The sequence below is a fragment of the Acanthaster planci genome, linkage group LG03 (genome assembly GCF_054643075.1).
Source record: "Acanthaster planci isolate LZ-2023a linkage group LG03, COTS_SCS, whole genome shotgun sequence".
Lineage (NCBI taxonomy): Eukaryota > Metazoa > Echinodermata > Asteroidea > Valvatida > Acanthasteridae > Acanthaster > Acanthaster planci.
The window spans coordinates 15,479,459-15,491,607 of NC_141779.1; the positions used below are offsets into that span (position 1 = coordinate 15,479,459).

At 43.1% G+C, this 12,149-nt stretch overlaps 1 protein-coding gene across 3 annotated transcripts in view; it reads left to right on the forward strand.

The window, feature by feature from the left end:
- Positions 1–12,149, forward strand: part of LOC110990017 (tyrosine-protein phosphatase 10D-like) — a 33,804-nt gene that overhangs the window by 8,451 nt on the left and 13,204 nt on the right. For all 3 annotated transcript variants that reach the window (XM_022254807.2, XM_022254798.2, XM_022254790.2), the window contains 6 exons: positions 7,535–7,568; positions 7,780–8,169; positions 8,879–9,169; positions 9,914–10,210; positions 10,776–11,066; positions 11,606–11,860. In XM_022254807.2, the coding sequence (XP_022110499.2) occupies positions 7,535–7,568; positions 7,780–8,169; positions 8,879–9,169; positions 9,914–10,210; positions 10,776–11,066; positions 11,606–11,860 (1,558 nt within the window). The remainder of the gene's footprint in view (positions 1–7,534; positions 7,569–7,779; positions 8,170–8,878; positions 9,170–9,913; positions 10,211–10,775; positions 11,067–11,605; positions 11,861–12,149) is intronic.

Below are 12,149 nucleotides of genomic sequence, written 5' to 3' on the forward strand. Positions count from 1 at the left end.
ATTTTTCTTTGGAATTTTACCATGTATGATTAATGCCAGAATGATTGGACATATATTTCCTCAACTTCTCAAATATCTTTGCCAATCAGATGAAGAGATGTGTTCTCTCCCATGCAGCCCGCCCAATTATGGCGTGTAAGCGGGGGGTGGGGCCTATTAACGACGCCCGCACGCGTCTTTTCAAGACCAGCTTATGTAATTATCATCTGGCCAGCACATAATATAACGTGGTTCTACATACATGTAGTGTGGACACGATCCGTACCGTAGCAGGATCGGAGGAAATGCCAATAAAGACAGAGCCACAGAACGGAAAGTCCAAACAATGGCGAGTTGTGTAATGACAACTTGCCCATGTGTTGAAAAAATAACGCAACATTAACCTATTGTTTCAAAGGTCTGTGACCATAAACCTGCTATTTCAAAGGTCTGTGACCATAAACCTGTTAATACAGTAAAAAGATAATCGATGACTCGCGGTGTCGTGTTGCTGTTATTTCAAAGGTCCTGTTATTTCAAAGGTCTGTGAACATAAACCTGTTATTTCAAAGGTCTGTAACCATAAACCTGTTATTTCAAAGGTCTGTGAACATAAACCTTTTATTTCAAAGGTCTGTGAACATAAACCTGTTATTTCAAAGGTCTGTGAACATAAACCTGTTATTTCAAAGGTCTGTGAACATAAACCTGTTATTTCAAAGGTCTGTGAACATAAACCTTTTATTTCAAAGGTCTGTGAACATAAACCTGTTATTTCAAAGGTCTGTGACCATAAACCTGTTATTTCAAAGGTCTGTGAACATAAACCTGTTATTTCAAAGGTCTGTGAACATAAACCTGTTATTTCAAAGGTCTGTGACCATAAACCTGTTATTTCAAAGGTCTGTGAACATAAACCTGTTATTTAAAAGGTCTGTGACCATAAACCTGTTATTTCAAAGGTCTGTGAACATAAACCTGTTATTTCAAAGGTCTGTGACCATAAACCTGTTACTTCAAAGGTCTGTGAACCTTTCTTTATCGACCAAAATGTTCCTCGTAACAGGAAGATTGTTCTTTTTTGTGTGTAGCACTTCGGGATGTGATTGTCGTACACTCACTCAAAACCGCAGTAATGACGAAACCACTGTGCTTTACTGTTCAAAATTACCGCGATCTCTGTTCAAAACCATACATTAATGTTACACACATTATTATGCGCAAGTTCATGCGCAATTTATGCCGTCCTTACAGTTATCTCGACTGTAGGCTCAAGGGATCAGGCCTACTTTGAGCGTCTTTGTAGCACACTCTATTTGAAAAAAAAATCACATGCTTCAGCGAATAGCACTTCGTGTGTTTGCCTTTTCCACGGGATCAAAATCGATAAGGCTTGATTGATTTATAATTTAAGCGAAGAATGTTTAACCTCACTTTTCTGTCGGCAATTCTGATCGGTAAAATCTTTGGCAAAAGTGGTCTCGACTGTTGCGACAGACGGCAATGGAAGAGAGTTGTCAATAGTCATCCGCTCACGCCGGATGGTTGTAGAAAATGCGACGTACAAAAAGTTCAGTGTCCGAAGTTCCTGGGTTGAGTAACTCAACGATTTAAATTTTAGAAAGACGGCTCTGTTAATTTCATTAAATTCTTTCCATTGTTACCGATTCATACATAGAAAATAATACCACTGCGGTATGGGTGTAGTTCAGTTCCTGTTATTAACACGAAAGGGCATTACGCGTCAACTAACCCTGTTGTCTCGATCACATCCGTATCGTACACGATTTCAATCGGCTTCCACCCCACAGAAATAGAGTCTGGATCTTGGATCCTGTCTTCGTGCCTTGTCTAGCAACATAAATTATTCAACCCGCACCTCAACCTGCGGTATTCCAAAGACGCCCCACCCATTTTACTGTCACTCTTATCCACCTCAATCCATCTCATGGTTATAAGCTTTTGCCACCTGTTTTCCGAGGAAGTCAGTAGCTTTGACAAATTATTATAAAGGAAAACAAAGGCTACATGCACGGTTCATGCTGACGAGCAACCGGGGATGTCTGTTGTGAAACTTAGATGTCGACGGTGATATCATGGTGGCCCAATAGACCCTGGTCATTGAAACAGATAATCGGCTTTGTGCACAATGTCCATTTTGCGACAACTTAAAAAAAAAACAAGTCCAAGTTAGTTTATCGGCAAAATGATTCGTTGATCAAAGGGTCATTTTGGAAGGAGACGGCACTTGCCTTTTTGTTTTGGAAAAACGTTTTGCATTACTAGTGTTACAGAATTAAAAACAAATCATTCGTCTGCGTTTTCCGGATGATGACAGCTCTTCAAATCTCAGGTCTTACGGCGTGGCCTCCTGACCTCTTGAACGAGAAAAAAGGTATTTGGTAAAATTTTGATTTTGAAGTTCAGTGAAAAACAGACGTTTCGAGCGGTGCTGCCGATACGTGTGCGGAGACGTTCGTCAGTCGTGTATAATTATATCTAACCCTTGGGAGTCACCCTCATGCAGACCAGACACTCATCAGGGTTTTCCCCGGTCACTGAGCAGCCTGAACCCCTCCCCCGGTTACACCGGCTCTGACAGTTTCAACCAGAAGTCGTTGCTCTGGAAAATAAGAAATATCCTCTCTGCCGCACAGGTTTATTTCTAGTGGGGATACTGGTTGCATTCGATGCTGACCTGCTTGGCTCATATCTCAGGAACGCGACGTTTGTAGTTAAACTTTTAAAATTTGACACTCAAACTCTGTGCAAAGCAAAGGACAACGCTGGTCGTAAAGGGATGGGTATTTAATAGCCAGTGGGAGACAGAGACAGCTCCCCTTCCCGGAAAACTAGTTTTAATTAGTCTTTTCGTTTCTAATTTATTGTGTTACATTTGTAATTAAAGTGAAGGATGTGGAGGAAATGCATCATCAGAACATTTTCACTTGTTGGCCTATCTACTATAATAGGCCTAGTCCCTGCCCACCCCTCAGCTCTTCAATTTTTTTTCGGCAGAGGGAGGATTGGGAGTGGCTGCCTTGATCTTAGTAAATAGTCCCTGATCAGCTCCTATTGTCGCAACACTCAGCCAAGGAGAGGTGGACGACTGTTCATGAGTATTACGCTTAAAATTCCTCAGGGCTTCGGTGAATTTTTAGTGTCACGGGTATCTTTGATGTGCTGGGGAAGATTACTCCAATCCTGTGCAGTTTGGATGAAAAAAGAACGTTTGTAGGTTTGGGTGCTGGTGAACGGTATCGGGAAACATTTAGCCTTAGAATTTCTTGTAGGCCTGCAGATGACTGATTGTTTAAATGAAACTTCAGAGGGTAAGGTCACCATCGGTTTGATTGTAAATAATCTTGTGCATGTTGACAAGTCTCTGGATGTATCTGCGGTCCTCTAATATGGGGAGTTGCTATTTGTGAAGAAGAGCCGTGACTGATGAATTATCCCAGTCGTAATTATCAGTGATGAATCGGACTGCTCAATGTTGAACCATCTCAATCTTGTGTCTATTGTTGGCAGCGTAGGGGTCCCAGAAGAGCTGCAATACTCCAAATGTTGTCGAACTAAGCTCTGATAAGCTCAAAGTTTCATCTTTTGTGGCGCAGAACTCACATTCGCTTCAAAAAACAAAGCAGGCTCCTACTGGGCCTAGAAGTCACTGCCTTCACGTCAAAATTCCATTTCACGTCCCAAAATAGATGCACACCTCCGATATTTATAGCGTTTCACTGATTTAAGAATGTGGCCTCCCAACGAATATGGATATTTCATTACATTTTTCTTATTTGTGAAACGAGGAGCATTGGTTTGAAGCGCAGCTGCCAGCACTGCTCCCATTTCTCCAAGGCCCTAAGATCTAGTTGAATAGCCTCACAATCTTCAGTTACTTTTATTTGGCGAAAGATGGCACAATCGCCATTAAATAAGCTAATGTCTGAAAGACCTCGCACAATATCATTAATTTAAATCAAAAACAGAAGGGGGACGAGGACTGTGCCTTGAGGCACCCCCGATAAGACAGGGACTGGCTGTGAACTAACATCTTGTAAGAAAACTGTTCATTGTTGACTGTTCACACTGGGTGAGAAAAGTAGAGATCCGTTTATGCAGTGGCTCCTGAATTCCATAATGATGAAGCCTTTTCAACAATCTTTTGTGAGGGACAGTATCAAATGCGTTTGCAAAATCTAAAACTACTGCATCAACCTGGCTACGGTTGTGAGCAGATGCAAAAATATTGTGAACAGTCGTGAGAAGTTGAGTTTCACAATTAACACTCTAAAAACACTAGGGTCAGTCTGACCCGGAATCTGGGTCCCATGGGGCCTTACCCCTTTCCAGGTCAAAATATGACTCCCTTTTATATTATGACCCCCTTTTGGGTCATATTTGACCCTGAAAGGGGTCAGGCCCCATGGGACCCAGATTCCAGGTCAGGCTGACCCTGATGTTTTTAGAGTGAAGATCTGCGTGCCCCAAATCCATGCTGGAGGTCAGTTAGTTCCCCCGTGTTCTTGTGGATGAGACATGACATGACTACAGAATTGTTGTTCCAAGACCTTACAGCACACAGCAGTAAGTGAAACAGGCCTGTAGTTTGCCGGATCCGTTCTGCAGTCCTTCTTAAATCTAAAGAACGGTTGCCTGTCTTGATATTTTGGTTGAAAATAACACTGAGCACTGAAGCAATCTGACTAGCACAGCATTTCAGTACAAATGGATATAAGCAATCCAGTCCTGGAGCTTTAGTTGCCACTAAATTTTCAAGGAGTTTCCAAACACCTGCTGGATTGATAATTGGGGTCATGGTGACAGGAAGTGTCTCACTATTAAGACTTGGAATAGATGATGTTGATTCACGGGTGAATACAGACTGGAAATACTAAGAGCTTCAGCCTTTTCCTTTGGAGTATTCACAAGCCTATTATTTGAAAGAAGAACTGCAATTCCTGTTGAATCACTCCTCCTGCTCTCAATAAATGCCCGAAACTTCTTAGGGTTGAAACAAGGATACGTTTTCCTCAATTCTTTTGGTACATTACGCCGAAGGGGTCTATATTGTTGCCAGTGTTTCATGTCCATTCACTTGCTTTGCCTTGACAAAAGACCTGTTATTCTGTCTAACTCTAACCAGCCGTTTAAGAGGTTGGTTCATCCATGGCAAGTTGTAACGAGAACTTCTAATTACAGATGGAATATGCTTCTCCATTGATGAGTGAACTGCATTTTTAAATAGCTCAAGTTTTTATCCAGTGATCTAGATTCTCAAGGAAGAAATACTGGAAAGACTGAAGGTCCTCCTGTGAGCCTTTCATTACATCAGCTTTATTATAAAGATGCACTCTTCAACGTCTACCTTTTATGACTGGCTTTATCAACGGCTCTGCTGTCACGGTGAATTGGTCTGAAATTCCTGGTACAGTGTTGACTGATGAAAATGAATTGGTTGGTAATATTCAAGACTCTTGTTTCATGAATGTGATTGGCTTCCCTTGCAAGTTGTGAAAAAGAGAAGTTGTTTATAATATCCAAGAGCGCAGATGAAATCCTTTCAGTGTAGATAAAGTCTGAAGCAGGGTTTCAGCATGGGATGGACCACTCCATATCTGGAACATACATTTAAATCCCCTCCAATCCACACAGTAGGACTCTTAGATTGATCAATTTTACCCACAGATTCACGAAGCTTAAGAAGAGGCTCCTCTCCCTGCGAGAGATAGGAGGCCGGTAAAAAACACAGACACACAATGACTTTCTGTTCACAAGTTGAACGTTGATCCACAACAGCTCGTCATCAACATCCAGCTCTGGCATGTGTATAGCAATCACATCATCCCTAACTGCGATTAAGACGCCACCCTTGGAGCTCTGCCCAGGTCTGTCTTTCCTATAAACTATGCAGTTTGAAGGGAAGCATTAAGAACTGCTAATCTTACTGCTGAGCCATGTCTTGGTTCCAAGTACCCTAATGACGTTCTCACCCAGAATTTTCTTCGTGACATCTTTCTTACCCCACAGGCTTTGAAAGTTTAACAATGAGAAGTTTGAAGTTATCCAATTTATCAGTTTTAAACCCTCCTTTGGCAGGTTCCTGTTTGCTCCGGCAGTTCTGACGATGAGCACCTCTTAATTTGGGGTTCCTCAAGGGTGAAGATGCCATACGAGGCTCACCAATGGATGAGAGATTACTACTATTGCACATGCTAGGTTCAGTTTCAAGCATATCAGTAGGAGGATCAACATTAGATGCAGTAATTACCAGGATAGAACATGAATTCCAATGAATAAAGCTATTTGAGGACTAGAAGATTTCTGGACTAATATTTGGCATACCACACTGGTCGCATGTCCATTGTATGACTGATGTTCTCGGAGAACCCTATAAACCTCACCAGCCATGTTGATACATCCTTCGTGAAACCAGCGGTCACAATAATCACAGGCTAATGCTTCTTGGCCCCACTTGGTAGCTTTTTCACAAGTTCCACAAGGATATAGCAAGTTTATACAGCAAGTTTATACAATAGCAAGTTTATACAGTCAGTACTGTGAGGTTTCTCAAGGTATAGACAATGAATATACTCAAAACATACTCAGGTGTTACAACAAGTAGGTCTACCAATATTGTGCTTGGATGATTTCTTCTCATGCTTATTGCAGAAGTCGATACCAACATTAGGCACACTTGAGAATTGGTGATGGTTTCCAAATGACCGGGCTGAACTAGCACAATGACAGGTCATAAGCATATAGGGTTGTGCCTGGGCATACTGGGTCCCCTAGGCCCAATCTTGCAGACATTTATGAAAAGTGGCATTGCCAGAACTGGAACACTTTAAAGAACAGAAAACTACAGGCCCACCTTGGTAGCTTGCAGATACTGGTTCCATCTGAACATGCATTGGACTTAGACACAACAATGCAATGCTGACAACCAACATTGTCATTGAAGGTCCATACACCGTGGTACGAAGATGAGACAATGCAGCCGCCGTCTTTAAAATCACTCGCGGATTCTCAGATTCTTGACTGGACATCGCCGCAAGGCATCATTATCCTGTTACTATCTTCGTGTAGTCTCTTTCACTCAAACAGTAGCCAATGACAACGATAAAAGGTCAAAAACTAAGAAGCATCCATAAATATAACACTTCAGTTAAAAGCCTCCCTAAAAGCACTAAAATAATAAGTGTTGACATCCAATCAGATAACAAGACCAATAAAAAGGTTAAAAAGATCGCGAGAAAAACAAGAGCTGAAAATTGCACGTCCAGCGCCCTCTCCCATTTTCACCGAGAGGGGTCACTTCCAGAAATAGGTCAATATCGGGTATGTCGATATGTCTTACGCCAGATTACAAATGGAAGGTCTGTCACCCAGGCACTCGCAGTGTACTTGTACACTGTAGGCATCTAATTAAAAAAGATGATTTAATGTACTAGGTCCCCAGAGATTTGGGTTTATGACCTTTCCAAACGTTCATTTTGGGGAAGAATGTACTGTATTCAGTGTAATGAAGTGCTTTTTTTAATCTTTGTTGCAGATAATATTTGCTGCATGTATCACGAGTGTAGCGAGTAAGTATCTCAAACATTCCACGTGACAGTGCCATGGGCTATAATGTTAAGATTCTGCAAATCGACCAAGCAGTTTTTGCAAAACTAATTTCGTCACTGGACCTTCAGAATCCCTTGGGTCTGGTATCAATGTCAATAGAGATTTTTGCTACATTAAACTGCACTGCCTGTTCTATATTCTTACCCTTGTTCCCGCCACTCTCTGTCTCAGTAACTGGAGCAAATTCAACGTCACCGCCGACGCATCTGCCCCGAACGAACGCCACACCTGCCGACATAGCGCCCTCTGTTGCCGGAGATTCCACGGCTCAACTTTTGTTGACGGAACTCGGAATCACAACGTTTCCTACCGATCCCACGACGACAAGCACGGCGCCAGAAGTTGTTATTCCCGAAAATGCCCAAGCACAAGCTGAAGGCATCACCACCGCATCCAATGGCTCGTTGGATATTTTCCTTTCGTCCACCGAAGCTAACTTGCCGGCAAGCCCACAGGATGGGGGCACAGCAGCGGCGACAATCGTCAAAACGCCGCTCGTTAACTTACCGCCGCGTGGGACGGCAACTGGAATGACCGGCGTCAGGACTGCGATTCCATACCGTAAACTTCTTTTGAGTCCTTCTTTAGTTCGTTAAAAAAGATTTTGGCGAGGTAGAAACAGATGAACCCACTGTTGAACCCTACTTGTCGCCTGTTTTTAACATTTTTGGACTTGATCTAGCGATATGCGGCCTGTTAAGTGCAACTTTTACCGTCGTGATCTTTGTTAACATGGTTCAGAATTTCAGATTCAGATCACGACTCTTGCGCGAATTTATTGTCATTATTGTAGGCATACTCCATCCGTCCTGAGTTGATTATTCCATAAATGGATTTCATTCAAATGCAAATCAACTCTGGATAAAGTACAATAAATTTATGGAAAGTGTAAGATTGTGTTGAACAAGCCTACTTTGGTCCAAGTAAATTTGTCGTCTTTGGTACTTGCAATGTTAACACCTTTATTTTTTTCAATTAATTAGTTTTTATAATGCCATTATTACAAATGATCAATGGCCAAATGTAAAGTCAACTTTTACCCCCCAAAAATCTAGGTACACCACAAAATTACATTGTAGGCCATTTATTCTATTTTTGAAGGTAGAAATTTGCGACCAGTAACCAGTTCATGCATGATTTTAGCCCCCTATATATAAATTTAAAATGTCTGATTTATTAAAATTTCACTAAAATGTTGGCCTTCATCCCCATTCTGGTGAATATTTACACTCCACAAATTTGATTGACAGTTTTGTACCATGATTAACAGCACTGCCTACGCCAGTTATTGACATGAGGAGCATTGAAGTCACCTCTCATACCATCAGCATGTGTCTTGTTGAACCTGTCGGCCCTGAGGGTTCCATCACTTACTTCCTGGTCACCGAGTCCCTCTTGGACGGCACGCGTACGTGGAACAGCAGCCATGACCTGGTCAACGGGACAACAGTGTGTGTCAGGAAACAGGATCTGACGGCGGGGGTGCTGTACAGCGTAAAGGTGGTTGCACGTGACGACGACTTTGGGCGATCTCAGAGTGCACTGCTCAACATCACGATAGGTATACAGAGGCATAGGCTACCTTAGCTGTGTTTGTCTTTCACAAGACTTGGAAACAACTTGTAGGTAAAAGAAAATGTGGAAGAATTGTTTTCAGACAGTGGTGTATCCCGATTTTGATTCCGGGGGAGGGGGATAAGTTTTCCAAAATTGATCGCCCAAAATTTTTTCAATACACAAAGTATCCCCTCCTTACCCCATCTACCCCTATCCTCATCAGCTCCTAAGAAAGGTGGTACGTGGTACTATTTCTTCAAAGTGTCCATGCTTGAATTCCTAAAATTGAAAAGATGGGTCCATTTCTCCTAATTATAACCTTGTAGACCACCACTGACATCACTAATGTTAAACTGTTTTAAAACTGCCATGGTCTCGGAGACCCGTCATTGTATGATTTATAGAATTGTCCAGGTTTGAAAAAGGAATGTGGCACCATTTGCCTCAATCAAATATTTAGGGTGCGTTGTGTGTCAGAGAATTTTTGTCACTTTAGAATCCCATGGCTGGCAGGATGGCTACTGTAATTGAAGGTGACACTGTCATGATAGAGTTTGTTTCTCTATAGTGGTAGTCACTTATCTTTTTATTGCCTTATTTTATGATTTCTGTGATGCTAGGCATTTTATCCCCCCAGAAGATTCTCAACATTATCGACTTTGCCTTGGGGGTCATATGTCCCTTGGGATTGAAAAACTTGTTTATATGCTGATAGTAATATTCATGTACACTTGCCCTGTTTCTACAGAACTTCCCCCCATTGAAGTTATTCTGGATCCAGTCCTGGAACTGCTGGGGGGTAGTGCAACAAAGGTGACCATTGATTGGTCTTTCAAGAGTCTGACCCACGTTGAGGAGTTCATCTTTGAGTACAACCAAACCAACAACTATCCTGGTGGGTTCCAGCAGTACGGCCCAAAGAGCCTGAGCGGAACCACCCGTAACATCACCCTGATGGGGCTTTTCCCTGGAGCTACCTATGACCTGCGTTTGCAAGGCTTCAGTGGGCCTCGAACTACTACTGTCATGAGACGGTGGATCCCAGGTAGAGCTGACTAGTTCTATGTCTACGGGAAGAAGTCTCAATCGAGGAAACCGTGGATTTGGGCCGTATATTTCAGTGTTGTGGTCCAGGCCATCACAAAACCAGACGCGAGACCATTCATGGGACCATTCACAAATGACAGGGTGAACTACAACAAAGGAATCTTTTCATTGCAATTCATTTATAGCTTGTGACTTCCAAAGAGAAGGTCTAGTGTTGGTCTTGTAGTGATCATGTGGGGTCTTGTGCTAATCATGGAGGGTATCGACTACAACGGTTGTATTTTAAAGGCATGTCTCAAAGAGAAGGAACCTAGGCTGATGTATTGGGAGGATACAGTTTCTTTTGTCCCCTTTTCACCTGACCTTATCCCTTCCCTTTCTGCCACCTCCTCCAAGTATATCTCCAGGTGGTGAACATTTTCATGACTATTAGTTCCTTGTCTCAAGTCCAAAAGGATTGTATTGGAATTTTTGGCATCCAGTGTTTCAGATACTGACGTTGGGATCTTTGTCAATTAGACTGTAACTTTCTCTTTGATGGCAACTGTTTATTCACCTCGCAGAGACGGAGCCGCCGTCCCATCTCAGGTCTTTGGGCGCCACAGCCACCACCGTGGAGCTGACATGGATCTTCCCACCCCACACCCCTGGGGCCCTGGTCCGACACTTCCAGGTCAGCTACCGTATCATCGAAAGCCCAGAGAGGCACGGGGGCCAGGTCGTCTTCCTGTGGACCAACGACACCAGGATCATCCTGGAGGGTCTGATCCCTGATGTCAAGTATGAGGTGAATGTCAGCACCATCAGCATCAGCGGTCGCCCCAGCTACCCACGGGTTGTTATCCAGGAAACAGGTTAGTATCTCAGAGACAAGGTAGGCAAGGAAAAAAAAACCAATACCATTAAAAATCACTGAAGGGTGCAGTAGGAGACTTGAAAGGGGAATTAGTTCAAATGCAGAAGACCATGTTGTTCAAAACAAGCTGGGGATGATTGGATTCCTGGGTTTACAGAGTTATCCAAAAAGTGCCTCACGGTTCTTACCTTCAGCTTCATGTGAGCATGTTGCTGTGTTAACTTGAGCATACTTTGGAGTGCATGAACTGCAGGAAAATGACTCGCAGGTAGGTGCGAGTATCCACTTTATCAGACCAGGAGTGTAAACTCTTGCATATATGGTTATTTCAAGATGGTAGAAAACCATTCACTGGATGTTATCGGAAAGCATTGAGCATGCAGTATTTCCCTGCTCCCTGAGTATTGAGAGTAACTCACCTGAATGCAGCTAATGTGTATTTATTCTGTTTGATGCTGTTTTGGGGTCATGTACATTTCCCTCAGAAATCACCAGCTGGGACTTATCCCCAACACCTTGTCCCCTTCATTTTGACAGGAATCGCAGCACCCAAGATCATCATGTCTTCCGCCACAACCACCAGCTTCACGTTGGACTGGGAGCTTCCCCGCGGAAGCTACCACCACAAGGTGGTCTGCTCCAACTGCCCCACCCAGGTCCAGAACCTAGAGCCTGGGGTGACCAGGGTCACCTTTGCAGGGCTGCGGCCGGGCAACATGTACAACGGTTCCCTGGTTGCGCTGAAGGTGCGTCTGGCCAGGAGTGATCTCACTCTCTACAGGAGGTTGACTTGTAAGTCTGACTGCGACTCTTAACCCCTGTAGGCAGTTCAGTAGAAGTGTGCAATGGGTGTCACAGGGGCAATGGGGGGTGATTGCCTCTCCCCCCTGAAACAAGCTGAAAATAAAACTTGAAAAACAAATATGGAAAAAGCAAACCAAAAAAGGAAGCAAGGAGATCAAAATCACCAATCTTCTTGAAAGAACATGAACCATCTGACTACCTTCCACCCAGGAGTAAATGGGTACCTGCGAGGGCAGACATGGTTATGTTTAGCTGTTTGTGCCACAATGGCAGCATC